Here is a 13,848-nt window from a genome sequence, read left to right as displayed (position 1 = left end):
TAAAGCAATGTGGTGTTAAAATCAACCTTTGAGCCAAGGAAAGCTTTTCATTGATGTTTCTTGAAGTAAGTGTTTAGCAAGTAATTTCCCACCGTTTACATTTTTCTGCACTAATGGCCTTGCCACAGTGATAACACTGGTTCTCACCTGATCACCAAAGGTAAGCACTGTTGGGCTTGGCTAGCACTTGGACAGGTAACTGTTCGGGCCTGCCGAGCGCAGTTGGCAAGCAGGGTACTCAGCTCTCATGAGGCCAATTGAGGAACTACATTATCGAGAAGCAGAGGCTCCGGTCACAATAGCTGACAATGGATGGGAGAGCGGCGTGTTGACCATAGGACTCTTCATACCCTCATCCTGTGATGCCTATCGGCTGAGGATGACGCACTGGTCAGTCAATACCCCCGGGCCTTCCGACGAGTTTGGATGGAGTTTAGTTTAATCTATATTTTTCTGGAACTAACACAACTTCTTAAAGTGCCATAGAAAGTGTAAAAGAGAGTTTTCACTGTATATCCACATGATTATCAGTCTCAATAATATTCTCTGTAATCACACACAACATCTCTTCCAATACAGTCTCTTCTTACAGCTTCAAAACAGTGCCTTGTACATGCCATGTGAGCTTCTCTCTCGTTTTCAGCCTGTAAGTCATAAGTGTATTGCGTTCATTGACAACTGACACTGGTCCCTAAATTCACCATACAATAAATAAACACAAGAAATGCTTTAACTAAAATTAACACTTTCACTGTGGAAATGCGCTACATGTAAAAATTCTACAACTGAATTTGTATCAACAGCATTTAAAATGAAATTATCATGTGACTGTTTTTTGTCACATTTTATTTTGGTTTTTAGGTCTGTGATACAGATGAGAATAACGTTATTTTATCTGAATGAGATTTTTACTCTGCAGCGGAGTGTGCGCTGATATGAAACTTCCTGGCAGATTAAAACTGTGTGCCCGACCGAGACTCGAACTCGGGACCTTTGCCTTTCGCGGGCAAGTGCTCTACCAACTGAGCTACCGGAGCACGACTCACGCCCGGTACTCACAGGAGACGAGGTACTGGCAGAAGTAAAGCTGTGAGTACCGGGCGTGAGTCGTGCTCCGGTAGCTCAGTTGGTAGAGCACTTGCCCGCGAAAGGCAAAGGTCCCGAGTTCGAGTCTCGGTCGGGCACACAGTTTTAATCTGCCAGGAAGTTTAGTTATTTTATCTGTTCTTAAACCCGTATCAGCACTAACTGTAGAAGACGCCAAATAGTTTTCAATAACATAATGCAGCTTTAGATAAAAGGATGATGTAAAGGAAGAAGTAATGTTACAGGAAAAGTTTAACATGAGCTCAACAACTCTATCAGAATAAAGTCCTCTTTGTTTTTAATCCACGGTAGTTGAGCTGAAGTCGTCAATAGCTGCAACCACAATTGTCTTATGACATTACAAGTACTGACAACATGCAAGAAGCATCAGAGTTCATTTATGCATGCATGGAAACATGAAACAGGCAGCACATGGAACACTGTTATAAAATGACACAATGAAATCAGTTGAAGACAATGTAGGACTTATAGTACACAGTGTGCAGTAAGTCTTGCAAATGTATTTATGTGTAACAAATCAGTCCCAGTTTCACAAATTCTAGACTTCGTGCTGAATCTGAGTGACATACAAAACAGAGAGAGACAGACAGGTAGACTGTGGCAGAGTAGTGTGTAAAGAAAGGCCACAAAATGCTTCTGAAAAGATGAGAATTTGGTCCATTCAATAACTTGTTGAAATTTAACTATAAAAGAGGCAGCTGACATTTGAGTACAACACAGAAATTTTAAAAGTGGTTAAGTGTAGACATTCAGGAGAACATAAGGGTGGTCTTTGAACACCAGTCAAAAACAGTGAACAACGCTTTGTGATAAGTTGGTGAGAACAGCAATTTTGAGGAGAAGCTGAGCTCTTACACTCCCAGAGGTAACAAGAAAGGTTGGATTTGCGGTGTGTTGCTAGACTCTCCTTACCACGCCAGTATAAGTTAGACCCACCTTTGGAAGATTCTGAATTCTGCTGTTTTGAATGTATAAGGAGGACACTTTGCCACTGGTGGCTGTTAATGTTTTAATTCCTGAAGACAATGGCAGTGAGGGCTGTCTAAAGCTTCAGAATTTTACTTAAACTGCTCGAAAGCCGAAAGGATATTGTTTACTCATATTGATACAGAAGATTCTAAAGGCACAAGAGCTCTATTACGTCAACAATAATACTAACACAACAACAATTAGACTGCAAAGAACACACAAAACAATAATTACACATTTTGAACACACAAAAGACAATAAATTAATAATAAGAATAAAAAGAAGAACAGGAAAAGCATAAACAATAACAAAAATTATAGTAAAGCAAAAAGTAAATAAAACTTAAATGGAATACCATTATAAAATGACACAGTGAAGTCAGGATCTGGAGCATTCTCCATCAGCTCGCATTTGCCCATTTCAGTGAAGTATGTGACCTTTGTTGTTACAGATTTTGCCTTCTCTACAAACCTGAAAAAATGTGACAAAGGCTACTAAAGTGCAATATGAGGCAACAGGCTAAAATATCTGTAAAGAATATGGACACTTTTTAAAAAACCCTGCATGTACCATGAATTGAAGCAATCCTATCACACTATCTAAAAGGTATGCCAGAAACTATCTTTGCTTCTGACATTGCCTCTCCATTATAAATTTTATACAGATTTCTGTTTGCTAGAAACTCTTCAATCTAACTGCATATCTGGATAATTGGAATGTACATATTTACTAGGCAATGGTGTGAAACAGTATCATTCCGTACATTCAGTGGTTGCAGAAACAATGTTGATTTTTATGTATGAGTAGTTTAGCCTCCAGAATAGTCATCAGGCTTCAGCATAATATATGTTCCATAATACAACAAATTGAAGTCGATGAGTAAAGCCTGAAGTTCTCTGCATCAGTTTTGAGAGCCTTCTCATGGTCAGAATGACCTGTGCCACTTTCCATTCGCATGGGAAACACTGTTGTTTCAACGAACAACAATAAGCTGACACTAGAAGAGTTACAAGTTTCTCCATATTTTCAATGCCGAAGAGTCTAATAGCCACAACTACATGTCCTGTGTCCTTTAATCCATGAAGTAATTGCAGATTTTTTCAATTCCGTAGTAATTTGTTTTTATATCTGTCCCCCCCAAATCTGTGTGAAGGTCAAATGCAAACTGTAAACACTTCACATATTTTATAGATAATGTTCCTACCTGACTGCTACTATCAGTGTTAACATGAACACAATGGAAAATCCAGGCTGGAATGTAACAATATTGTGAAACGGAAAGTTGCTACTCACCACATGGCGGAGTTGCATTTGCATGTGCATGAGTGTGTACGTGTGTGTTTACCGTCTAATTCTGACAAAGGCCTTACTGGTCGAAAGCCATTATTTGTAGCAGTCTTTTTGTTGTGCCTATCTGCGACTCAGCATCTCCACTATTGGTGAGTAGCAACCTTCCTTTTAACGATATTGTTAACATAATACTGTTGATAAAACTGCAAGTTTTTTCTTCTTTCTTAATTTATTTTTAAGAGAACAATGAAGTGTCTCACTAATGCGGCTGAAAATCTTGAATCTCTTTTAAATCCTTATTTCATTATAAATAAGACATAATTACTTAAAAAGCTGAGATAATTTATTGTATCTGTTTTATTGACTTTAGACTCCACAACAACCAGTTGCAAGAAGAATATAAGTATTATTATTATTATTACTATTTTCCTTTCTCAGACGTTATGTCTGGTTAAAAATGGAAAGTGACACGGACCTTGATCAAGCGTCACGTCCTTTTAACTGTACGGTGTATGTTACATTGCATTTAGGAACTTTCGGGTAATTGAACAGGTATCAATAATTACAGATTTCTGTAGTTGTATATATAAGTTTAGATGTAGCTGTATTGCGTTAATGTACTGGTGGATATTGTGTGGTATGGCTCCTGTAGTTGATAGTATAATTGGTATAATGTCAACTTTATCCTGATGCCACATGTCCTTGACTTCCTCAGCCAGTTGGATGTATTTTTCAATTTTTTCTCCTGTTTTCTTCTGTATATTTGTTGTATTGGGTATGGATATTTCGATTAGTTGTGATTTCTTCTTTTTATTGGTGAGTATGATGTCAGGTTTGTTATGTGGTGTTGTTTTATCTGTTATAATGGTTCTGTTCTAGTATAATTTGTATTCATCATTCTCCAGTACATTTTGTGGTGCATACTTGTATGTGGGAACATGTTGTTTTATTAGTTTATGTTGTATGGCAAGTTGTTGATGTATTATCTTTGCTACATTGTCATGTCTTCTGGGGTATTCTGTATTTGCTAGTATTGTACATCTGCTTGTTATGTGATCTACTGTTTCTATTTGTTGTTTGCAAAGTCTGCATTTATCTGTTGTGGTGTTGGGATCTTTAATAATATGCTTGCTGTAATATCTGGTGTTTATTGTTTGATCCCGTATTGCAATGATGAATCCTTCCGTCTCACTGTATATATTGCCTTTTGTTAGCCATGTGTTGGATGCGTCTTGATCGATGTGTGGCTGTGTTAGATGATACGGGTGCTTGCCATGTAGTGTTTTCTTTTTCCAATTTACTTTCTTCGTATCTGTTGATGTTATGTGATCTAAAGGGTTGTAGGAGTGGTTATGAAATTGCAGTGGTGTAGCCAATGTATTTATATGAGTGATTGCTTTGTGTATTTTGCTAGTTTCTGCTCATTCTAGAAAGAATTTTCTTAAATTGTCTACCTGTCCAAAATGTAGTTTTTTTTATATTGATAAATCCCCTCCCTTTCTGCTTAGTGTGAATCTTTCTGTTGCTGAATGTATGTGATGTATTCTATATTTGTGGCATTGTGATCGTGTAAGTGTATTGAGTGCTTCTAGGTCTGTGTTACTCCATTTCACTATTCCAAATGAGTAGGTCAATATTGGTATAGCGTAAGTATTTATAGCTTTTGTCTTGTTTCTTGCTGTCAATTCTGTTTTCAGTATTTTTGTTAGTCTTATTATTATTATTATTATTATTATTATTATTATTATTATTGATGACAGCCCAAGCACAACCATACAAAAAATATAGTAAAGCAATACATGCTCTGAGTCAGTGAACTTACCAGACTGTCTCACTATGTGCATCAGAGATGAGTCATGAACTAAATATTGCACTGTTATGTTTGGACAACACGCTAGGTCTGTCAGCTGTTATAGGGTTCTTATGCATGCTAATAAGATGGATACTTATCCTTATATTATATGCAATGCTTGAAAATGAGCAACTGTTGAAGCTACCTATGAACTAAATACAATAAGGAAAATATAGTGCTGCCATGGGGCACAATAGTTATGTTCTACTCAAAACATTATTCTACTTGTTCTTTTACCATTTCACTTAGGTCAACTTCAGATCTCGACTTTTAATGCTTGGAACTTTGACCTCTGACCACAATAACGAATTTATCTTCAGCTAAGAATAATGTCAGATTACTTATGCTTGGAGTCTCAAATGTAGATCGTTATATTAATCTCAAAGTACAGACTTAGGCGCTGTAGTCTGCGCTAGATCAATGTATCAACAGAAATGTGAAGATATACGAGATTACACAATGTGTCTTATGAACATTTCCTTAGCTGCTGTATCTATTAGTTCATTTTCCTCAGTTACTATTTTCCCTAGGACAGAGGAAACTGCACCTCCTTCCCTAAACTTACAGGCAGAGAAGGGAGTCTGGGACAATTTCTCTGCTGGATATATGGGACACTAGGACATTAATGAACATAGAGGGGACAAAGAATTCCATTACATGAATCATTTTTCTTGTTAGTGCTCACTTACTGTGTCTTGGGCCTTGATACTGACAAGGCATAAAATTCTCTGGTTAGCATTTGAACGTGTGCAACACTTGGCCTTCCACCAAAGAACGATTGTTTCAAAAGATGACCCAAAGACATGGGGATGGATAAGTCAATACCATGGTGAATTATGCTTCCAAAGTAATACAGCCAGTCTGCAGATCTACCTTGTTGAGAAACTTCCTGAGGTATTAAACATGTGTACTACAGCTTGGCTCAAACCTATACCTCTGCCTTTTGTAGCACATGCTCCTACCAAGCGAGCTATGCAAGCACAACTCACAAGCTAAGCTCAAATCCTACCTTTACCTCTTTCCTCTATTGCAATCCAATGTACTCTCCCCACTACTGTGTAATGAAGGATTATTTCTGGAAACTGTCTCATTATTCATTCAGAGAATTAATTCTGCTGACTATCATGGAATCTTTTTCCAGGTAAAGCTGTACAGCAAAGAGAGTCAGTCTATGAAGTGCTCATTTCAGTGGAGATTACTATTAACTTCACAATGAGAAGCAGTGCCAAAGGTGAAGGAGAAGACTAATAAGTTGATGACAGAGAAGACTCTGAGTGTTAAAAAAGCATGTCATACTTAGTTTTTACAAATACAACTCAAACTCACTCACAGCAGCCTGATTCCTGAGGCAAGTTGATGTCAAATCCAGTGCACTCCCTATGGTAAAGTTTTGGTGTAAGACAGAGAGAACTGTGTTAGGTGTTAGTAAGAGCAACGTTAGCAACAGTTTCTTGCAGAAACAGGAGAAAGGAATCCTATTGATATTCTAACAAACAAATCTACAATAAAAGAGATGGATGAAGAACTGTGTATCATTTACAAGCCAAATCATATGACCTTCAGTTTTGTCCCTGATACAACCACCCTTTGAGTAGAGGTGTAACCTCTTCACTAAAAGTTTCAGTAGATTTAAAATATGTCTGCTACAGACACCAGTTTGGGGGCTTCTCTTAAACTAGTAGTCTCAATTTCTTTCTGTTAATTTACTGATGTTACATAGCGCACAGAAGCCATTGCATATAGAAGCCATTTTAGCACAGACTTTGTTCTATATTTCTATTTTATTCCTGTTTTCCATCTGAGAAAAAGGTAACCCCATAGAAGCAACCCTGTGACAGGCGAGAAATATGTTTACTGTGCTCTCATATAGCTTATAGTTTCTTAGTTTATATTAAATAGTGTATTTGTTGCCACTCTAATATAAAAGATTTCACTCATGAACGCGAGAGACTGCGTCATCTGAGCCAAAATATGTTTATACTTTCTTGATATGAGAAACACGAACACTGTTAACTCCTTTTCATTTCAGAATTAAGTAAATAGTTGTAATATTTTATTTTTTAGGAAATATTCCCACTTTAGATAATTTCTGAAAAAAATGTGACCTTTAGGAGTGATTTTGTAAATGAATAATCTGTTTATTCAACAATTCAAGAATTTATTCCTGTTACAAGAGTGTGATTGTTCATTTGTGTGAAGTGTTCACCTTGCCATAAGGTTTTGAGCCCGAGATTTGGTGTAATAGTTGTTGCAAGTTCTTTTCATTGCAGCAGTTGAAACGGGGTGGTTGTGAGGGAAGTAAGTGAGGTTCCTCAGTTGTTCTATAGGACATGCAGCAGAAATAGAAGATAGTGAGATGGGAAGGGAAGATTGTTCTTGTCCCTCAGAATGAACCATATGAGGCAAGAAAATATTTGGGCAGTTTAAGGGGAGACAAGATAAAAAGAGAGATGGGAAGTGTCAACAAGGAGCAGAAAGAAGAGGCACAGGATTTTCTTAATCAGTTTTTTCATTACTGTGGGATGTAGTGTGTGCATGGATTTGAAATTTCCTAGGAGTTTAAAAGTGTGTTGCACCTGAACTAGAATAAGGAACATTTGTCTTTTGTGGGCTCCATCGGTAGAGCATCTGCTTGTGAAAGGTAAAGGTTCTGAGTTCAACTCCTGGTCTGGAACACAATTTTAATTGACCAGAAAGTTACAACAGATCTGAGTTGTCTCAGTTAGATGTAGCTGAGCCACATATTAGTATAGGTATAGACAAGACACATAAAACTTTCAGAGATTATTTGAAAAGCACAATTGCAAGCAAATAAAAAAAGTTACTTTATTGTAACTACATCTGTTAGCCAAGAACAGTTCAATTGCTGATGTCATATCTATTTACAGGGACTCAAAATATGAAGAAAACAATTTAAACATCTTTATAAAAATATTTTGAAAAGATGCCACCTCCATCAACAAAATAAAAACAATATGGGGCACAGTGAAAGAAAAGACTGGGAGAACCACAAAAGAGAATGAGCAGCAGCAGATACCTTTAAAAGAAAATGATGAATCAGTATTAGACACATAAAGAGTAGTAGATCTCCTCAAAGAGTACTTTTTATCTGTTACTGATAACATGGGGTTCACAGATTGATAAATAATTCCCTGAAATATCTGTGACCAGACTATCAATAACTTCAGTAATATGGATATGACATATACTTCATCAAAAGTAACATCTGTCATAAAAATTTTAGCCTCAAAAACATTCTAATGATTATAATGAAATAGCAATGTGTTGCGTTCTTTTGCATTTTGCAATGTATTAAGTTATTTATGTTACTAGACATTTAACAATGGGACATGCCTTGATTGGCTGAATTATGTTGAAATATGCCTTTGTACAAGAACGGGGATACAGAAATGAAACCGAGCTGTCACTCAGTTTTACTTTTGCTAGTATTCTCAAAAATTAAAAAAATAATTAATTTGCGAATAAGTGGCTTATAAACTATCTGCTCACAAACAACATTCTTACTTTAATTTCTGAAGGGTGGCAGTATTTAAAACACTATTTGCGTATACAGTGAAAACGCACTTAATTTGTTAGATGAATTATGGCTTATTATGTATTTTCTGTGACTTTTGAGAGAAGTATGAACCTTATTTATAATATCCATTTAAGAAAATTGCAATATAACGGTACCACTAGTCATGCTGCAAAACGTTTTAACTCACATACATCAAGGTGACAACAGTCATGGATCACCTCCTAATATCATGTCGGACCTCCTTTTGCTCGGCATAGTGCAGCACCTCGATATGGCACGGACTCAACAAGTCGTTGGATGTCTCTGCAGATATACTGAGCCATGCTGCCTTTATAGCCACCCGTAATTGCAAAAGTATTGGTAGTGCAGGATTTTGCGTATGATCTCACATCTCAATTAGACCCAATAAACGTTCGATGGAATTCGTGTGGGACGATCTGAGTGGCCAAATCATTCGCTCGAATTGTCCACAACGTTATTCAAACCAACTGCGAACAACTGCGGCCCGGTGATATGAAGCACTATCATCCATAAAAAGTCCACTGTGGTTCAGGTGGACCAGAGGAGCAATTCATTTCATGTAACCACAGCCCACACCATTATGGAGCCACCACTAGCTTGCACAGTGCCTTGTTGATAACTTAGACCCATGGCTTCATGGGGTCTGTGCCAAACTTGGACCATACCATCAGCTCTTACCAACTGAAATTGGGGCTTTCCTGACCAGGCCATGGTTTTTCATTTGTCCAGGGTCCAACTGATATGGTCACGAGCTCAAGAGGCACTACAGGCAATTTCACGCTGTTAGCAAAGGCACTGGCATTGGTCATCTGCTGCCATAGCCCATTAACGCCACATTTCGCTGCACTGTCCAAACAAATACTTCCTTCGTAGATCCCACATTGATTTTTGTGGTTATTTCATGCAGTGTTGCTCATCTGTTAGTACTGACATCTCTATGCAAATGCTGCTGCTCTCGGTCACTTACTGAAGATCATCTCATTCGTTTACTGAAGATCATCGACCACTGCATTGTCCGTGGTGAAAGGTAATGCTTGAAATTTGGAATTCTCGGCATTCTCTTGACACTGTGGATCTTGGAATATTGGATTTGCCAACTATTTTCGAAATGGAATGTCCCATGCTTCTAGCTCCAACAACTATTCCATGTTCAAAAGTCTGTTGATTCCTGTTGTGTGGTCATAATCACATTGGAAACTTTTGCACATGAATCACCTGAGACCAGATGACAGCTCCGCCAGTGGACTGCCCTCTTATACCGTGTGCAAGCTATACTAGCGCTATCTGTGCAGGTGCATATCGCCATCCCATGACTTTTGTCACCTCAGTGTATGACTTTTGTCACCTCAGTGTATCTCTAAGAATATGAAAAAGAGTCATAACATGACAAGCCAAGAGATTAGGCTGCCATTCACCTCCAAATGAGAAATAGTTACATTTAAGGTCCCTGAAGTTCTAGCTTACGGCCACTGCTTTTTCTTAAGTATATTTATGCTCTTCCAACAGTTTCATTGCCAGATAATAAATCTGTTTTATTTGCAGATAATAAAATACTAGGGCAAAATGGCAAGTGAAGTGCAGCTGTAGGAAGTTCTGTTGAAAATTTTCCCATTGACATATAATGGTTTGCAGCCAATTAATTGTCACTAAAATTGAAAATACTCACTGTACACTGTTCAGAACCAGTGAACAATCTTCACCCACCATAAGTATATGATATTATTGATGTCATAGATTCTTGAAATCACACTTCATAATAATAAACATTGCAGGGATAAGCATACCACAAAACTGCTTACATTCATAAACACCTTGATGTTTGTCCACTTTCATTCCATAACTTCATATGGTATCATATTTTGAGATAACTCCACAAGCCAAGACAAAGTTGCTTGGTCCAAAGGTGTCTAGGTTGAATCATTTGTAATGTGAATTCAAGAACATCCTCAAGACACCTGTTCAAAAAATTTGATACACTAACCACTGTTTCTGTGTGTATTTATTCCTACATAAAATCTGTCACAGATAATATATCCTTCTTTTTTAGCCAATAGCTTGGTTCATGAATCTAATAATATGAATAAGAACAATCTGCATAAATAGTTAAAAAGCACTTACTTCGGAGGAACATTATTAAGGAAAAAATTTTGTGATACAAAGTTTAGCTTCTAATAAAGAACAGTTTAAGGGGAATCTGAAGGACTTATCAACGGAAAACTCCAACAACACTTTTTCATAGTAAAAGCAAGTGGTGTATAGCACTGTTGACATAATTCATGATGTGAAGTAGCATATGTGGGATCCTGCCCGTTCGTCTAACATAGGCTGCCTAGGAAGTTGTTTTCTCAGATAGCTACACAACATTCAAGCAAATCTTATTAATGGAGTTCATTACAGTAAATTAAATTGACAATACTTAACTTGTGTACGTACAAGATGGGTTGCAAGCAATTGGCGACATGCAAATAATCAATGTCCTTCGACACATACAATTTCCATGCAAGCAAATCACACAAGCTCATAAGTCACTGCTATAGGATTTATACCACAGCTCGTCTTCTTGTGCGTGGCTCTTCTAGTGTGGCCGAGCCTAGCTGGAGCAGCGCTTATATTCTCTTCTTGATCAATTTCTTTCAAATTTTTACACAATGCTCTAATAAACATTCAGACAGACACTGGCTGTGTATTTTTAAATATATGTAATATATAAATATTTATTTAATACAAAAAGATTTAATGCTCTTAGCAGAAGTCTCGTAAATTTTTTGATTGTTTTACTTCAAACTGTTACAAGATACTCTACTAACATTCAGAAGGACATACATTGTAATTTTTTTAAACAACATTGTAAAGATTTTCTTTTACAACTGATTGCAAGAAAGGAAATGCTGTGCTGTGAAAATGTGTGGATTTGATTCCATTCGCGCAGTCAGTTTTAACTGAATCATCCGTAACTATGCAATCCCTATCTGTTCACTATTTAAAACTATGACGAGAAATACTGTCACTGAAGCTACTATCCTCACAGATGCAGCAGTTGGGGGTGTCTCTCTTTAGCCCTTGTATTAATGATCCAAACCAGTTTACTCACTCATTTTAAGCGACTTAATTTCCCAATCAAGGTTTCATTCACAGTAACTATAAACAAGGCTTGAGGTTAGAGGGGGGAGGGGGGGGGGAGGAGATGGACAGAAAGTGGGACGAAGAGAAAATAACAGAGACAGTTGTGGAAGGAGGAGAGGGACACTGAAAAAGGTGAGGAGGAAATGAAAGAGATGGACAGTGACAGAGTGGAGGAGAACGAGAACAGGGAGCAGTGGGGTAGCGGAATGAGGAAATGCAGAAAGAGGGAGGAGGAGGAGGAAATGGACACAGAAATGCGGCAGAAGCAGATTACGATGTATAAGGGGCATTCAAAAAGAAACGAGCCAAAGGCATAATTACAGAAACGAGTACCTTTATGTTAGAAGTATTGACCCTGGCTGCTGAGACACTTGTCCCACTGTAACACAAAGCGGTGAATGGCTGTCTCATAAAATTCCCGGGGCTGTGATGTTAACCAGTTCTGCATGTACAGCTGGATGTCATCGTCCACACGAGTGCAGGAAAGGTTATGTTGATGTTCTTCTTTGACAAAGATGGCCCCCTTCTGATTCACTTCCTGCAGCATGAAACAACAGTGTATGCCCAGCGTTACTCGCAAACCTTGACCATGCTTCACAAAGCGATCAAATCAAAACAACAAGGCAATCTCACCCATGGTGTCATTTTACTGCACAACAATGCAAAGCCTCATATGGCCAACACATTCGCGGCACTCCTGCAGAAATTCAAATGGGAGGTTTTTGTCCACCCTCCATAAAATCTGGTTCTGTCTCCCCATGATTAAACCATTTTTGGTCCCCTTAAAAAGGCTCTGAGGGGCATAAGATTCACCTTGGACAACAACGTCCAGCTGTAAGTGTGAAACTGGTTAACATCACAGCCATTCACCGCCTTGTGTCACAATGGGACAAGTGTTTCAAAAGCCAGGTTCAATATATCTAACATACAGATACTGGTTTCTGTAATTATGCCTGCGGCTCGTTTATTTTTGAACGCCCCTTATACTTTGATTTGCTGAGCTTGGCTGAGTATCAAACTACTATCTGTCTATTTTCATGTCGTGCCCCACAGTTCTTATATATTTGAAAAATTCATGTTGCTGCCTCGAGCTGTTGGTAAAATACTTTATTTACACAATCAGTTTCAGTCATCTGACCATCATCAGGTTCATAAAGGTATTTACAACATCAAGTTAGGCGAAATAGGAAATCATCATCGTAAGGTGATAAAACCATATCATAATATAAGTTGCATCATAAATTTATAGAGATTGTACTAGGCAGCGTATTCATTCACATCCGAACTAATCGGCTTTAACGCGGTGAACAGATTCACACCATTTACGCTGGTTTTGTGGTTTTCTCACCTGACAATAATGCTTTTGTATTTCGCCTAACATGATGCTGTGATACTTTTACGAACCTGATGATGGTCAGATGACTGGAACTGGTTGTGTAAGCAAAGCATTTTACCAGCAGCTCGAGAGAGTATTATGACTTTTTCAAATACTACCTGTGTGTTTATAGCTTCTGACGATGCCTGCTGCATTAAAAAAAATGTTTGGCACATGTCTTACACCATTGTCTTATGCCTACAAATCAGCAAGGATACAAATATTGGCTGTGAAAGCCTGCATCGTATGATCCTCTGGTACAGTTTTGATGGGTTCTAAAATGAGTGGGGGAATAAATGCACCATGCGCTCTCAACATTTCAGCCGTGAGTTTTGGTGCCGGTCATGTCCCGACAACGTTCCTGTCGATTACGCTCTCTCGGTATCCGCTGTCAACTCTTTGCCAGAGTGACAGTAAGAAGTGACCGAAACACAGACCCCACCCCTGCCGTAATCTGATATGTAGAAGCAAGCTGTGTCTGGAGGTGCATGTGTCATGGCCGTCGGCCCTGCCACAGGTAAAAGGATTGTTGCCGTAATCACCTTACCTGCCACAGAAGCCAGTGCTCCTCTC

The 13,848-nt window shown here is 38.2% G+C and overlaps 1 protein-coding gene and 2 non-coding genes across 3 annotated transcripts in view; 1 reads left to right on the top strand and 2 right to left on the bottom strand.

Moving 5' to 3' along the window:
* Nucleotides 1-13,848, bottom strand: part of LOC124790112 (serine/threonine-protein kinase PLK4) — a 227,624-nt gene that overhangs the window by 28,358 nt on the left and 185,418 nt on the right. Inside the window, exon 11 of the mRNA XM_047257686.1 lies at nt 2,432-2,547. Coding sequence (XP_047113642.1) covers nt 2,432-2,547 — 116 coding nt within the window. The remainder of the gene's footprint in view (nt 1-2,431; nt 2,548-13,848) is intronic.
* Nucleotides 964-1,038, bottom strand: Trnas-cga. The gene has a single exon. It is a non-coding gene; the product is annotated as a tRNA-Ser (tRNA).
* Nucleotides 1,111-1,185, top strand: Trnas-cga. Its single transcript has one exon. It is a non-coding gene; the product is annotated as a tRNA-Ser (tRNA).

Source organism: Schistocerca piceifrons, chromosome 3, assembly GCF_021461385.2.
Source record: "Schistocerca piceifrons isolate TAMUIC-IGC-003096 chromosome 3, iqSchPice1.1, whole genome shotgun sequence".
In the NCBI taxonomy this organism is placed as follows: domain Eukaryota; kingdom Metazoa; phylum Arthropoda; class Insecta; order Orthoptera; family Acrididae; genus Schistocerca; species Schistocerca piceifrons.
Note: the sequence above shows the minus strand (reverse complement) of the source record. Positions and strands in the feature narration are given on the sequence as shown.